The sequence below is a fragment of the Babesia microti genome, chromosome II (genome assembly GCF_000691945.2).
Source record: "Babesia microti strain RI chromosome II, complete genome".
In the NCBI taxonomy this organism is placed as follows: domain Eukaryota; phylum Apicomplexa; class Aconoidasida; order Piroplasmida; family Babesiidae; genus Babesia; species Babesia microti.
This window is the reverse complement of record NC_027206.1, coordinates 349,433-363,681: the sequence shown is the minus strand read 5'-3', so window position 1 is coordinate 363,681 and position 14,249 is coordinate 349,433. Positions and strand designations below refer to the sequence as shown.

At 40.9% G+C, this 14,249-nt stretch overlaps 10 protein-coding genes across 10 annotated transcripts; 7 read left to right on the top strand and 3 right to left on the bottom strand.

Annotated features, from left to right (window-relative positions):
• Window positions 1–105: 105 nt before the first annotated feature.
• BMR1_02g01000 (Rieske domain-containing protein) lies at window positions 106–656 on the top strand (the record flags this gene model as incomplete). The annotated part of the gene is made up of 7 exons (XM_021483111.1): window positions 106–150; window positions 171–210; window positions 231–307; window positions 330–362; window positions 383–448; window positions 469–568; window positions 589–656. The coding sequence occupies 7 exons, from the start codon at window positions 106–108 to the stop codon at window positions 654–656; spliced, it is 429 nt and encodes a 142-aa protein (XP_021338071.1).
• Window positions 688–1,239, bottom strand: BMR1_02g00995 (conserved Plasmodium protein, unknown function; the record flags this gene model as incomplete). Its single annotated transcript, XM_012792518.1, has 3 exons — window positions 688–958; window positions 981–1,068; window positions 1,089–1,239. The coding sequence occupies 3 exons, from the start codon at window positions 1,237–1,239 to the stop codon at window positions 688–690; spliced, it is 510 nt and encodes a 169-aa protein (XP_012647972.1).
• Window positions 1,240–1,336: 97 nt separating this feature from the next.
• On the top strand, window positions 1,337–5,458 carry BMR1_02g00990 (hypothetical protein; the record flags this gene model as incomplete). Its single annotated transcript, XM_012792517.1, has 3 exons — window positions 1,337–4,269; window positions 4,292–4,717; window positions 4,738–5,458. The coding sequence occupies 3 exons, from the start codon at window positions 1,337–1,339 to the stop codon at window positions 5,456–5,458; spliced, it is 4,080 nt and encodes a 1,359-aa protein (XP_012647971.1).
• BMR1_02g00985 (exosome complex component CSL4) lies at window positions 5,651–6,111 on the top strand (the record flags this gene model as incomplete). Its single annotated transcript, XM_012792516.2, has 3 exons — window positions 5,651–5,793; window positions 5,815–5,987; window positions 6,008–6,111. The coding sequence occupies 3 exons, from the start codon at window positions 5,651–5,653 to the stop codon at window positions 6,109–6,111; spliced, it is 420 nt and encodes a 139-aa protein (XP_012647970.2).
• Window positions 6,314–6,994, bottom strand: BMR1_02g00980 (ESF2, ABT1, ESF2/ABP1 family protein; the record flags this gene model as incomplete). Its single annotated transcript, XM_012792515.2, has 1 exon — window positions 6,314–6,994. The coding sequence occupies one exon, from the start codon at window positions 6,992–6,994 to the stop codon at window positions 6,314–6,316; it is 681 nt and encodes a 226-aa protein (XP_012647969.2).
• On the top strand, window positions 7,040–8,087 carry BMR1_02g00975 (conserved Plasmodium protein, unknown function; the record flags this gene model as incomplete). Its single annotated transcript, XM_021483109.1, has 7 exons — window positions 7,040–7,276; window positions 7,298–7,511; window positions 7,533–7,615; window positions 7,637–7,722; window positions 7,744–7,879; window positions 7,902–7,982; window positions 8,004–8,087. 7 exons carry the CDS (start codon window positions 7,040–7,042, stop codon window positions 8,085–8,087), a joined length of 921 nt encoding a protein of 306 aa, XP_021338070.1.
• A 100-nt stretch (window positions 8,088–8,187) lies between these two features.
• Window positions 8,188–9,015, top strand: BMR1_02g00970 (hypothetical protein; the record flags this gene model as incomplete). The annotated part of the gene is given in 4 exon segments (XM_021483108.1): window positions 8,188–8,328; window positions 8,349–8,610; window positions 8,632–8,865; window positions 8,885–9,015. The coding sequence occupies 4 exon segments, from the start codon at window positions 8,188–8,190 to the stop codon at window positions 9,013–9,015; spliced, it is 768 nt and encodes a 255-aa protein (XP_021338069.1).
• On the top strand, window positions 9,234–10,115 carry BMR1_02g00965 (translation initiation factor eIF-3 subunit 4; the record flags this gene model as incomplete). The annotated part of the gene is made up of 5 exons (XM_012792512.1): window positions 9,234–9,404; window positions 9,428–9,625; window positions 9,646–9,858; window positions 9,879–10,058; window positions 10,080–10,115. The coding sequence occupies 5 exons, from the start codon at window positions 9,234–9,236 to the stop codon at window positions 10,113–10,115; spliced, it is 798 nt and encodes a 265-aa protein (XP_012647966.1).
• Window positions 10,289–11,379, bottom strand: BMR1_02g00960 (ubiquitin (Ub); the record flags this gene model as incomplete). The annotated part of the gene is made up of 2 exons (XM_021483107.1): window positions 10,289–10,335; window positions 10,356–11,379. The coding sequence occupies 2 exons, from the start codon at window positions 11,377–11,379 to the stop codon at window positions 10,289–10,291; spliced, it is 1,071 nt and encodes a 356-aa protein (XP_021338068.1).
• Window positions 11,489–14,231, top strand: BMR1_02g00955 (ubiquitin carboxyl-terminal hydrolase 5/13; the record flags this gene model as incomplete). The annotated part of the gene is made up of 13 exons (XM_021483106.1): window positions 11,489–11,580; window positions 11,709–11,894; window positions 11,917–12,034; window positions 12,055–12,129; window positions 12,150–12,268; window positions 12,289–12,454; window positions 12,476–12,543; window positions 12,569–12,812; window positions 12,835–12,982; window positions 13,003–13,199; window positions 13,220–13,447; window positions 13,468–13,839; window positions 13,914–14,231. The coding sequence occupies 13 exons, from the start codon at window positions 11,489–11,491 to the stop codon at window positions 14,229–14,231; spliced, it is 2,331 nt and encodes a 776-aa protein (XP_021338067.1).
• Between the last annotated feature and the right edge of the window lie 18 nt (window positions 14,232–14,249).

Genomic DNA, 14,249 nt, shown 5'->3' with positions numbered 1-14,249 from the left:
GTGAGTCCAATAGAGTCTGATTGCATCTAAAATGTGCTATATGAGCATTTCCAAATCGACCGTTAACCGTTAATTTTCTTTGGCCCTGCAAGATGACATAGTACCATGATGAAACAAGAGTCATCGCACTTTTTGGGTAGATTAGAGGAGGTATATGGGAGTTGACATAGTTTAATCGCCCTAGGCGATTCAAAATTGAGGGTAGAAGTGGTATTAGACGATTAATTTAGTGGCTGTTTGGTTACACAAGGGTAATGTGTATGCGCTGGATGCCAACTGCTACCATTCATCGGGGCACTTGGAAAAGGTTCGAAACAAACTTAATTTAGCACGTGGAAGACATTGAAGATATTCAAGATGAGGTATATAAATTATTACATAGCCCTGTATCAGATGTCCCATACACAAGTATGTGATATCTCTCAAGACGGGACATTCATTTTATCAGGTAAAAAATACTTGAGCCAGCCAGTGCAAATATGCAAAGATGGCAACAAGGTAAACATAAATAAACTTGATTGGAAGTCCAAGGGTTACAAGCAGAGGACGCACAGGGCCTACATAAAAGGTGCGCCAATTATTACAAAGATGGGAATGTATATTTGACGCTCAACAAAGATAGTCATGCAGTAGAATCAGACATATACAATAACTAATTAATATGAATTTTTACAATTGAAGAATGGACTAAGGCCACAGTTTATGTGTGAATTCTTGCTTCTGTAACGCATCTAGCAAAGTAGTTTTAAAAAGTCCAATTGATTGACTGGCCACCTTAAGCTTGTTACACTCTGTATTTCTGCGATTAACAGCCGAAGAAAGGATCCACTGAACTGGATCCTTTGATTCATTTACCCAGCGCACGATTCCAAGTGGAAGGGTGCCATCACAAAACGACTTTGATTTTCCAGATTTAATTATTTTCATTAAACGCTCCAAGGAGACCTCAAATTTATACCTAAGTAAGGCGTAGTGATTACATGTGTTTTGTGAGAGTTTTGACGGATTCAGCATGGCTATGCTCGTCGCTTTCTGCAATGACGCATATTTTGGTCAGCCTCTCAACCGCTAGATGACATAATGGCTACCTTCACAGTAGAGCTTTTCAATATAATCATCTATTTTGTCAACCTTGTTAATTAGCTCCTCGTCGCTCAGCGCTTTATCATCGTCATCATTGCCCATAGCAGTCTGCCATCTGCCCCAGTTACTCTTCGTTGGCCCAGGCATATCCACCATACTTGTGGAAATGTAAGCAATACATCTGTGTCAAATGTGCACGGCAATATGTTAGACAAATTTGTAGAAGAATGTCCGCCACCCATATTCGTTTAGAATGGACAGTAACGACCTTTTGAGCCTCTCAAAATTGAATATCCTTCTGAGGTTTGGCAATGACACCAACTCCAAGAGCATGGAAGCCCTAAAAAATGAGTTAGAAAAAAACAAAGACACCGAATTAACTAATTTACAAAAATTACTACACTATAACAAGTTAGATTTCAATACTGAAAGATTTATCGCCGAATACGACTCCACCACCTGTAGCTCCTCAAACTCGCTAGCGACGAGCAATAAATGCACCTTGGATACGCCAATCGTCGTCAACTTTAACAACACACCCATACAAACGTCCTGCCCTATCGAATTTTACCGCAATTGCCTTGGAGCCATTACGTTTTACGATTTTACGGGCAGAGAGTCTGAGCTGACGCTGAGCTACGCCTACGAGGATGCCGACCAACTGGTTGAGGCACACCCAAACATGTACATTTACCAAACTGTACTCTTGCTGGATAGCGCCAAATTGGAGGGGCTGAAGAGGAGTGAAAGCATAATTAGACAAGTACTGGGCCGGAATAGCTTAGTTTTTGTCTCAAACATTACGGTGGCCCGTTACGTGATATTTGATAGCGTACGTTATATTTGCGAGCTTTTACGTCTGGAGTTAAAGAAGTTAAAAGCCAATGCGACTCCCGACATAAAGACTCCATTTGACGTCAAGCAAAACTTTTCAAACGTGCCTCTTAAGCTGATTACGGGCAAAAAATGGATTCACAGCAACGGGCGTAACCGTAAGCGAATGGGCGATATAAATCTTATATTAGGCAAGAATTTGGAGTCAATGGAGCTTTATCAGCAGAGCTTTTCTTCATCTAAGCACACTGGGGACAGATTGTTCAGAGCTGCATCGCAGTTCGGCATGGCTATTTGCCTACAAAAATGTTACATCCAGCTCAAAAACCCCACATATTCAAAAGGCACTCTAATGACGTCAAATCTTCGCAAACTTCATTCAATAATCGCATATTTAGAACACTGCAAAACGCGTGACAGAAAGGGCAATAAATTATACGAGAAACATGCCGCCACAATCTCGGAGGATGGACTAAGTGACGACAGCTCAGACCACTCCTCAAACTCGGCACAATATAATAAACCGTGCAACTCTAACCCTGGAGATTGCAGGAGAGAAATCTTACATTCCGTGCGTCTATGCCTCTTCGGCTGTTTCAGTACATTCATGCGCCTGAAGGTATTCCCCTTCAAAACCTTCTTCGAAATGGCAAGGGTGTCCTGCAGCTACTTCATCCAAGTTGACATGCTCCACGAATTCTTTGAGGTCCTATCCATGCTATCGGCCTTCCTTTCCCATGACTATGACGGGAAAATGGAGTGGCTGGGAGATGTAGTTGGACATTTATCTACCAATCCGCGATGCAGCCGAAAACTGGCGTTTTACACCCTTGAGATAGCCTCTGATGATTCGCTTAATTCCCAAGTTGCGCTACAGGCCTGCAGGTTTGTAGCCCATAAGCTGAGCCTTGGTGCCTGCTGGGAAGCCCCTCCCCCGACCCAGTGCGGGTGGTTCGAGATCCAGTTCCGGCTTCTGGACATTGCCTACGGAGCAGCCGCCAGCCTTGGCCTTTGGGAAGAAGCCAATCAGCTCCTCTGGTCAATGCTATGCCTCTTCACCACAGGAGGCCGCGGCTGTAGGACCAATGCTATCAAAATACTACACGGCCTTGAGACCACGTCCCTCCTTTCAGCCCCTCGCGCAGGCGTGGACGGCCAAACGATTGCTAGTATAATACGCCTAAAAAGCATAAAACCCAACCTAGGCCAGGCCCGGAGGGGCGATATCTCGCAGGCCTGCAGTGCTAGGATTGGGACTATCCTGCATACCACAGGTGACGTGGCCCAGACGCTGAGCGGGGGGCAATATAGGATAAAATTATCGGAGAAGGTGGATGGGCGTACATTCAGGGCCAAAAAGAGGGTTTCCAGTCTACGGCTGATTCAAAATAGAGACGAAATTGACTTACCCTCTAACAACTCCGTCTTCCACGTTCTGTCAAATAGTGCAAAGGCCAGGGGAGGAGACTGCGTAGAACATCAGGTCATTTTAGGCAATGAGGGCCAGTGGGAGACAGGAACTGACGAGCTAGTAACTATAACTCTCGTCAATGGCTTAAATTCTCCTATCACTGTCAAGTCGCTTCAGCTTATAACCAAGAACGTGGAGTGCGTATCCGTGCCTCTTACCGCAAAGCTCGAGCCAGGTCCCAACAGCCTGATCCAAAGCACCACCCCCCTGGACACTGGAAGGCTGGCCATCACGGGCGTTAGGCTTACGGTTGCAAACAAAACTTTTGATTTCTCCTTGACAAAAAGCATAGTTATCTACGTCAGGCGCCGGAATGATGTCCACGCCCACATTGAGTTGCTGCCAATTATGACGGCAGTCCCGGGCGGTATGAATCTGGCGGTAGGGCCTGCTCCTCTGCCCATGTTATTTAACAAACCAAAACTTGCCAGGCTATGCAAATGTACGGAAGAGGCTCCCTGTACTCGTCTGTGCTCTACTGTTATTGCTAAAAGCACACAAAAGCCCATAGACACGACAGGGGAGGTGCTATACGAGGGTGAAGTTAGGCTTGGCTTGTTCCGTGTCCAAAACATGTCTGACATTACAATAAGTGGCCTAAAGGTTAGCTTTGGGATTGGCGACTGGAGGTCGTCCAGACTAAGCACCAGTCCGATCGTTTTTATTGCGTCAAAGTCCCGCATGGCTAGCAGTTCATTTAGCATAGGGGACGACTTAATTTCAAGCAGGACATTATTTTGCGCGGACGGCACAAAATCAATAGATTCTCCCAGGTTGAATTTAAGTTCTAGGGGTTCCTGCGTGGAGCTTGCCCCTGGTTCACATGTGGCCATACCGTTCATCCTTCACGCTTCTTCATGGGCCAATGACATGTCCATTAGGTATTATTAAAGGTTAATACAGAATCTCTTGGACCCATGCCCAATCCGCCAGGTCCTCCCGGTCGACCAACACGTCCAGGCCAAACGACACATCCCATTCCTCCTTATCCTCCCGCTCCCTCCACTTACAATCTGCCAGGCACGAGGGATTTTACGGGCCAGATAACTATACTGAGGCCAAAATTTGCAACCTAGTGGACATACCCGTGGCCTTGGCGGAGGGAGGGCTTGAGGCGTACCATTTGGTTTCGCTTGATTCACAAATGGCGGAGAGTGTTTGCTTGGGAAAGATAAAATGTCTCAGGCCCTACTACATATCGGAATTTGACAACCCTTCGGTCATATTACGCATAACTCTGAGAAACCTTACGCATTCGGCTGTTTACTTCGAGGCCGGAGAAGGGCGCATGGGACAAGAGGTTATGTTGAGACCACATGACAACACCAGGTACGTGAATGTCCATTTAGCGTTTCTATCATTTGCGCCAGAGTGCCCGGGAGCGTTAAGGGCGTTCTGCAGCACCTAGACCGGGTCCTGCGGCTTAGGTGGAGGGTTGGGGATAGGAGCGGCGGATTGTACTTGTCCAGGCTTGCGAAGCTGGTCATCAAGCGGAGGGAGGGGGCGGGGGGGTACAAGCAGGGGCAAATGCAGAGGTACAATCAGGGGTACAAGATGAAGATAGCTAAATACGCGGCACCCATGGCCACGTGGAGGCGGGGCGTCTACTCTAAATTTTTACCAGATACCAGGACTGTGCTAGACCTTGCCGATCCCGACATACTGTACCAGCCCGAAATATCTCTCCACGTAATATGTGATGAGGAAATCGTGAGGATCAACACTCCATTCACCATACGCGTTCGTGTTTCAAATGAAAAATGTAATGATATCACAAATGGTTGGCTGTTCGCCCTCGCCTATGACGCAAAATTTGATCACTCTAATAATTCCACAGAATTGTTATCCGATGGGGACGTGGCGTTTGCCACGGTAGAAAACTCAATATTTTGCTCTGGATTCATGGAAAAAAGGCTACTGGACGCTCAAAATATCGATTCTACTGGCTTTAACTTCATCGCAGTGCGAAGCGGGGAGTACAAGATTGCCGTTGGATTGGTGTGCGAGGACTTTGGCAAGGTCATTTGGCACCATGAACCGGTGAAGGTCAGGGTAATCCCAGAAGGTTAAATTTTGAGGGGGAACAGACGCCAATGATTGGCTGCCAGCACTGAAACGCTGAAATTAGCTCTTTAAATTAATCGCGCTTATAAATTAAATTATGTAGCTTTCACACTTTATAATTATTGGGGCTGCCGTATAGCGTGGTTGACGGGTTGTCGGTATACGTCAACTGGGGCATTATTAGCGCTATAATATCGCATGTTTCCCAGGCATTTTAACAATGTGGAGGTCGGCTCTGTCGTTATGGCCCGGATCACTAAGTTGTACCCGGATAAGGTAGAGTGCGATATACTCTGCATAGGCGACGTGCCTTCCAGGTCTAGGTGTAAGGGCGTTATAGCGTAAAGTATTGATTCACATAGATTGAGTGACATATTTACAGAGAACGTGACGCTTGAGGACGTAAAAACCACCGAATGTTTCATGCCAGGGGATTTAATACGGGCCCGAGTGTTGTCGCTGGTTGATAGGCAGCAAATTATTTTGGGAACTAGTGGGCCAAGCTATGGCGTAATAAGAGCTTTCAGCAAAAACGGTGGGGTTTTTATCATTTAGGTTATGAAATGAGGGCGATTTCATGGCGCCATATGCAGTGCACGGGCACCAAGCAGGTGGAAATGAGGAAGACGGCCGCGACGGGGGGTAAACCAACGATATAATTGGAATGGCTCTGGAATACGGACGAAGGGGTTCCAATCAGATGATATAACAAATAACTATGATGGATATGACAGGTAAATACTATTTACCAGTACTTTCTGTCCGACTATTGGGAAAATCATTTGTAATCATCTAGTCTAAAGCAATCGATTGCATTGCTAAACATAAATTAGTGTAAATTATACAGCCTCTTAGGGATACCTACGATGCAATGACTTGCAATAGTTTACTGGATACACTTGTGTTCGTAGGATTGACTTTGTGTTTTGGCTTTACCCCAAAACTAAAATCCTTGTTATTTTTCCTCCTTTTCTCGCCTATTTTAATGATCCTCTTCTCAGCCTCTAGCTGTTCAAGGTAGTGGGCGTTTTCCCGTTTCAAGCTAATAATACGCTGTTGTATGTCTGCCTTGTCCCTCTCTTTGTTAGAGTGCATGTATTCTTGCAAGTGTCTCCATTTGAACTTGGGGAGGTATTTGATTGTCCACATATCATCGTGCCATTTATTTTTCCGTTTTTTTCCGCCTATAATCGTCGCGTTTAGCTGGTTAGCAACAGCTTTAGCATCCCGTTTATCATAAAACTCCACCCAACCTTGGGAAAAGAGGTCTATTCGCCGCTTGCTGACCAAATTTCGACCAACCTTTTTGGTATACTTTGTGGGCATGAGGTATATCCGGTTGATCTTACCAAATGCAGTAAGCAATGACCTCAACTTAGATGGATTCATTTTAGGGGGGATTCGCGAAATATATATAACACCACTATTGTCACTAGGCGGCCAATTGGTTGAACTCTTATCTTGAGGCATTGCATTTTGTTGGCCGTTTACAACATCCCCCGTTGTCTGCGATAGATCATTATTATAATCAGTGCCTGTCATGGTACAAGTAACTGGTGATGGTGGGGGTGTATACTAGATTATGTTATGTATATAATTTACCTATGCAAGTACACTAAGCCATATTTATCCGGGATTTTTATTAAAAAATGTTACAATGTACATTTTACAGCATACTTTCCACATAAAATGCAAATTAGAGACTATTCCACTAACCATTTCGGGGATATAGACACTTTTTATTCTAATCTCACCTCCAAAAACCTCAATTACTATGAGATTCTAAACATATCACCTAAGTCTACCAGTGATGATATCAAAAAGGTAATGATAATGCTGAGTCAGGCGTTTATAACGTTGGCTAAACAATACCACCCAGATATTTGCAATGATAAACGTTCCAAATTTATTTTTATGAAAATCAAGCAGGCCCATGATGGACTGCAGGATACAAATTATCGCAAAAAATATGATAAAACCCTACATAAATCATGCTTTGTTTCTGATGTAATACTAACTGATTTACTAGACATACAATTTGAATCACTTGAATCTGAACGTATATAATTCAGTTATTTAGTTGAAAGGTTGAACAGATATAAAAGATATATTGATAATGAGAGACTAGACGTTATTAATGATAAATTTTTTTTCCTAAAAATTGTAAACTCACTATTTACACAGATTCTAGGAACCGCGGCAACACTGGCATTTATAGTGTATGTGTGCTTAAATCTACCAAAACTAGTAGAATTCGAGGCAATAAAGAGGTATTTCAATAGTTAATCTAGCGGAAAAAGCGATGTTGTCAGTGGAAGTGATTTCGCCGAGGAAGAAATAGTTACGGCCTTCTACAACCCTATTACTAGGCGTTGGGAACGAATCATCCACCCGTTTCAAGCACCCACACCTGCACAACTAATTGAAGTAATTGATCTACATAATACAGTATTATTCACAACATCGCCCACGGGATTCTTTGAAGTTGGACAAAATTCAAATGCCACAGCATAAACTACCCATTTTGAAGGTGCCTAACTGACTGATATAGACGACGTATCAGGCCACTAGCCATCCAACTGTATTGTATGATCCGTATAGGCAAAAACTAGTGGGTATTGATAAGCAATTGTAGCTTGTGTGGCAATATCATTTACGGTGTCGATATGTTGAGGCCCTACAACAGCCATGTGTTACACACGTGGAATGTACATTAGTTTAATTTATCGCCATAAATGTATCTTTTACCATCAATTTTAGCATTTCTATATCTATATCGCTCATCGCACTCGACAAATGCTGTAGATGGCGGCAACTTGACCTGCGTGCCACTGGTACACTCTGGGAATTACTCGCTTAACAAATATTTGTGCCAAGTAATCAGTTTATGACATAGGAAATTGGTGTAAAACCATGTGACACACACATTATTGATGTAAAAACAGGCAATCATAGTTATTTGTCCCTGGATAAGAACGTAGTGTTAGATTCGCCAAAACCTGAGGTCTGCCTCAAGAAATTGCTATCATTGCTTGCCACCCTGGCCTGTTCTAGATCAAGCGGCTCTGGGTTTATAGGGGATAATTTGACAATAAACACTAAGACAGGAGAAACAACCATTTTTATCTCTCGCTCGATCTGCAGAGAGATATGGGAAGGTAATTATCTGTGTAATCCAGGCTGTAGCAGGAGGGGAGTGTCCAACTATGCTTATCTGTTTAGGGATAGGGAGTCGCTCATATTCTGTAACAATCTAGCAAGCACAGATAGTCCGGTCAAATTGGCACGGTGTGATGATGACGGCAGCGGCTGTGTTGGCGAAGTTGTAAATATCAGCAATGGAGAAATTGCAGAGATCAATTGGCTACTTGGAGGAGGGGTGGATTCAGTGTTTTTGTGCAGCAAAGTTGGAGGTAGAAAGGGCTAATTTAGCGCTAACTATACTAGCAACATTTGTTTTGTTGGGGATATCTATGGTTTTGTTAAATGGCGGCAAATACAAAAGGAAGATGAAGAAAAAATGGAGAGAGGAGATTGTGGATTTTGACCTAAATCTATTGTAATTGGAAAATCAACTTATTTTACAACAGTTTGCGTAGTTTAGGGTGTTAACTTGTTAAGTGAATAACTGCGGGTGTTGTTTATAATGATTAGCCACATAATTTAGTACGTTTTTTCTATCATTGCAGATTATTATCTGTGTATTGATTGCGGTGCTTATATTTGAATTTATTAAATAAAATTTAATAATTTATTATATTTGTCAATATAATTAGTTGCGATGGGTATTCACGCACTGGAAACTAAATGGGCAGATATTGATGTTGACGATGAGAATGATGCGGAGGAGATGGTTAATAAGGAAAATTATGGCTTTGAAAGTGCTCCTGATGAATTTGGGGTCAAAAGTGTCATTTCATATTCCAAAAATGCAAAGGGCCAAACAATAAAAGTATGCGGATATATTTTATCTAGATAACTAAACGAATTAAGGAAATTAGAATACCTAGGAGAATCAACAAGGAAATTTATGAACGTAAAAACTTGGTCCCATTTAATCTAAATTCTGTTTCAATGCAGGGTACTTCGATGGTTTCTCAGGAAGATATCATTATTGATATTCCAAAACACACGATGAACTGGAACGATCAGTATAGCGACTATTACTTTACTGTATGCATTTGTTTATCTAGGGTTCAGATATCAATGCCATTCGGGCCACTAGGGACCTGAAGCAGAAGTTTAGAAGCTTAAAAGATGATTTGCTTGATGATTTAGCACCCGAGTCAGTTGAATTGAACAATAAATACGTTCCCCCTAGTAGAAAGGACGGAGATCGCAGGCAGACAGACCAGCAAAAGGAGGATTCGACAATCAGGGTCACTAACTTAAGCGAAGACGTCAAGGTAAGCCCTTGGTTATTTAGGAGAAAGACTTGATGGATTTGTTTGGAACTGTTGGTCGTATCAATCGGGCATATCTTGCTAAGGACAAGGAGACGCAGAGCTCAAAGGGCTTCGCTTTCATCACTTATTCCAACAAAAATGAAGCCCTTAATGCTATCAACATGTTCAATAGGAGGGGATACGACAATTTGTTACTGAATGTACGAAAAGAATTTATATAGGTTGAATGGGCTAAGCCATCGCAAAAGGAACGATAAACCTCAGGCGGCAACTTAATATTCGATATTTTTTGAAAAACACAACGATTTTCAAAAAATAATTAAAACAATATGGGCATGCTTTTGGTGACCAAGAGAAGAGGGTATTTTTATGTGCAATTCTTTTGAAAATTAAAAAATAAATTTTTTACCATCATTCTGTATAAAATAGGTTAAATGAGAGATTTGACCGTGGGAGCTGGAAGTATATGTAACAACACTAAATGATACAGACATTACCTCTCGGTACATATTTAAATGGTATTAGCCTCAGTAAAATCTTGGTTACAAAGGATCCATGTCTGGTTTTCGAAAACAAAAGCAGTAATGGTGAAAACTTTAACAACGCATTCACCTTGGGCGGATAGTTTCCAGTAATTCTCATTAATTGCGATATAACGGTAAATTTCACGAGGGTTGTGTAAGTGATCGGTAAATTAAAGGTTATAGACTCGGCTATTTTTGTGAAAATGTGATGGCTTTCCCTTGGGTAATCCTGAAACAAGTTTAATTGCAGCGGTTCAACTTCCTCTTCAACTTCCACCTCATTTTCACACCCGGGCTTAATATTATTCAAAATCATATCTTTCTTACTCACAAAATCATTTAAGTTTGAGTGATGAGTCTTAAAGTCTTGAAAACACAATTTTTCACATAACTTGTCGAGTGTGAAATGTTTATAAGATGCCCAATTCCTTTTTATATCCATCGATCGTTCTAACAATTGACTAATCTTGTACTGAGACGCCAACAATTCCGCCAGCTGCTCGTACAATTTGTTTAACTGTTCCACATCATTATGTGCTAAACTGTCAAGGTTAGTTGTATTAATTAGTTTATTTGCTGGCAAGTAAGGCGCCCCTATGTCCAACTGCAGCTCCAAGTGTGGTTTCAAGTTCGTGGTAGAAACCTGAGATTGCTTGGTCCTGAGTCCACTTAGGGTCATGTCACTACTAATTGGCCCCAAATTATAATCGATGCTGCCGTTAGTAACTAGGTATATTCGCTGTGATAAAAAAGGTATACCTGTCAAATCAGTAATCCTCTTTTTAACACTACCCAATGTATCCGATTCATTTGCGTCAAGTAATATATTGGAGTTGAATATTGAATTTTCTCCCCAATTAATTCGGGCATTTATGGTCACGGGATAATTGGTGGCCTTTTTGCCATGCAGAAGGCAAACAGATTGTTTTGTTGTTATTGTTGCGATAAGTAGAATAAATTTTACAAATTTATTTGTGAATTTTACATACCAATTCATTACATGCCAGTGTTTAATTGTCGATAAAATTCACAAATCAGTAATAAATATTGTTTGTGCCACACATTTACACGTATACAATAACAGTATATCTTTAACCACCAAAAACATGATGATTAAATTGGACTCAATTGCCAATGAATTGGGATTAGTGGTTCCCGATTTTAATCAGCAAATTTACGTGGATGAATGCTGTTACAGGTAGACACTCAATGAATTGGCACAATACATAATGCATACATCTGTTGCGTCTTAAGTACGTATTTTGTGTGGCAAATTTATTAAATATACTCATTAATGATGATAAAAAATTGCAAAATATCATGTAGCACCGACACACCTGAATCTCCCGAAGGAATATTCGTCAACCTCAAGTCCTTTATTGCATACGGACGTCATTCACTCATATACGACAATTTATTAGCACAATTTGGCAAAATGCTCTATTTAAATATCAAAAAGATACGAGTGCCTAAATCTAATACCACTTCCCCCAGTACCCCTAACCTTGACAGGTAAAAATTATAACTAAATCAGCTTGGAAGCCCTAATACCATATCGTGACGAAATGAGTTACAGATTGGTAATTTGGCCACAAAATTTCTACATATCCATTGAATCTATTGATGAGAATGATGATCCCCTAACTTTTCAGGTACAAAATTATTAATGCAGTTATGCATGAGCATCATTAATCGCGAAGGAGGGGAAAGAATCAATTCTAAAATATTTATGTATCAAGATAAATTGGTAAAGTGCCATTTATACAGATTTCTAGATACTCTGAAACTTTATACCAAATAGATAACCCCCCCCAATTGCCATCGAGTGGATGGAAATGCAATCGTTGTGGAAGTAGTGTCAATTTGTGGTTAAACCTTTCAGATGGGTAATATGCAACATAAATAGTTACATTGGTTGTGGGAGGAAAAATTACGGTATAGGCGGAGGTTGTATTGATGGCAGTGAAGGGGCAGCAATTACACACTATGAAGAAACAGGGCAAATTTACCCATTGGCTGTAAAATTATCTACAATAACTCCCACTTTTGCAGAAGTTTACAGTTATGCTAAAGTATTACGTGTTTGTATTTAGGATGAGGATTCGTTTGTTATAGACACAAAACTTTCACAGCATTTAGGACACTTTGGAATAAAAGTAAAGTAACCAAATTAATTAATTATTTAGTGACATGAAGAAGTGTGAACTCACTACTTCAGAGTTTGAGTTGGAGTATAACAAAAATTATGATTGGTCCGGTATGAGTAATGGGGATGTTTCGCTTAAGGGCATTGGGTTTGTCGGGTTTCTAAACCTGGGCAATACGTGCTATTTGAATTCTGCATTACAATTATTACTTGACATTGAAGATATTAGAAGCTACTTTACCGAGAATTACCGCAACATAGCTAATACTAGTAATTCATACAGTGTAATTAAAACAATTTACATAGGCCCACCCATCAAGAGATTTGCTATTGCAATTTGCCAAAATAGTTTACTCATATAACACGGATTTTCACATTGGTAAACAACGGATTCTTTTGGATGAGTTCCTTAAAAAATGTGCGGAAAACAACATATCATGCGCAACACCTGCTGGTAATTTAACTGTTAAATAGACTATTGCAATAACTATGTAACTCCTCGTATGTTTAAAAATCTACTTGTTTATTTGAATCCTGACTATGGGTACCCTACACAACAAGACACTCAAGAATGTCTATCGTTTTTGCTGAATAAATTTGAAAGTGTGGAAGATCAATTGGGTGGAAGGTGTGGAACCCCCTTTTCAGTGTCCGATTTGTTCAAATTCAAGGTATTATTCAATTTATATAGATCCGACAGACGCTAATTTGTGGAGATGAACTGAATTTCCAAGATAATGAAGCACAGATGCTTTCTGTGTCAGTATCACAACGCCTAATTACAGATATTAAAAAATGCAGTGATGATTGTGACGATAAGACGATAGATTTGAGCGAATGTTTGAGTGAGTGGTTAGTTTCGGAGACTGTGGACTATTTTTCCGAAAAGACAAATACTAACTCAAAAGCTTCTATAAATGTATGTTAATAATCATTCAGTTGCGCATAATCGAATGCCCCAAGTACTTGTTGATTCATGTAAAGAGGTTTTATCTCTCCGAAGATTGGGTTCCCAAGAAAATCAAATTGGGCATTGAGATTCCCGATACACTTGACTTGACACCGCTGCTATTTGATGAACAGGAAGTTAAGCAGGTGCTCAGTACTAGCAATTTGGATATTATACAGTCATTGGAGGATATGGGATTTGCACTTAATGATATTATGAGGGCAATTGGTCATTGCAGTACGCTTACGATTGAAAACTTGATACAATATATAACAGACAATCCTGCATCTTGTAATTATACCTTTAAGCCTTCACCTGCGGATGTGGAGTTGTTGACAAGTATTGGAATTCCAGAACAGCATGTAAGTCATTATCTTTGGGATAGAATTCGAATTTTAACTGAGAATTTACTTATTATACCGGATAACTAATGCAGATTTTGCCACTGCTCAAAAAATTTGAAAACAATTGCGACGCCGCAGTTGAATGGTACTATTCACAAAAAGAACCAGGGACACAACTTCAAAGTGCTAAGAAAAGAAAACTCAATTTGGGAGGGTATGAATACAAGTTGCTTGGATTCATTACGCACGTGGGTAACAGTATCGACTGTGGGCACTATGTATACCACTCCAAAAGGGACATTGGTTGGGTCCAATTTAACGACGATAAGGTGGGAAAATGTTCCACGTTGCCAGATATCAAATCAGGATATTGCTACCTATACATCAACACCAACAGTCTCAATAATTAGCGATAAATATGCGTTTCA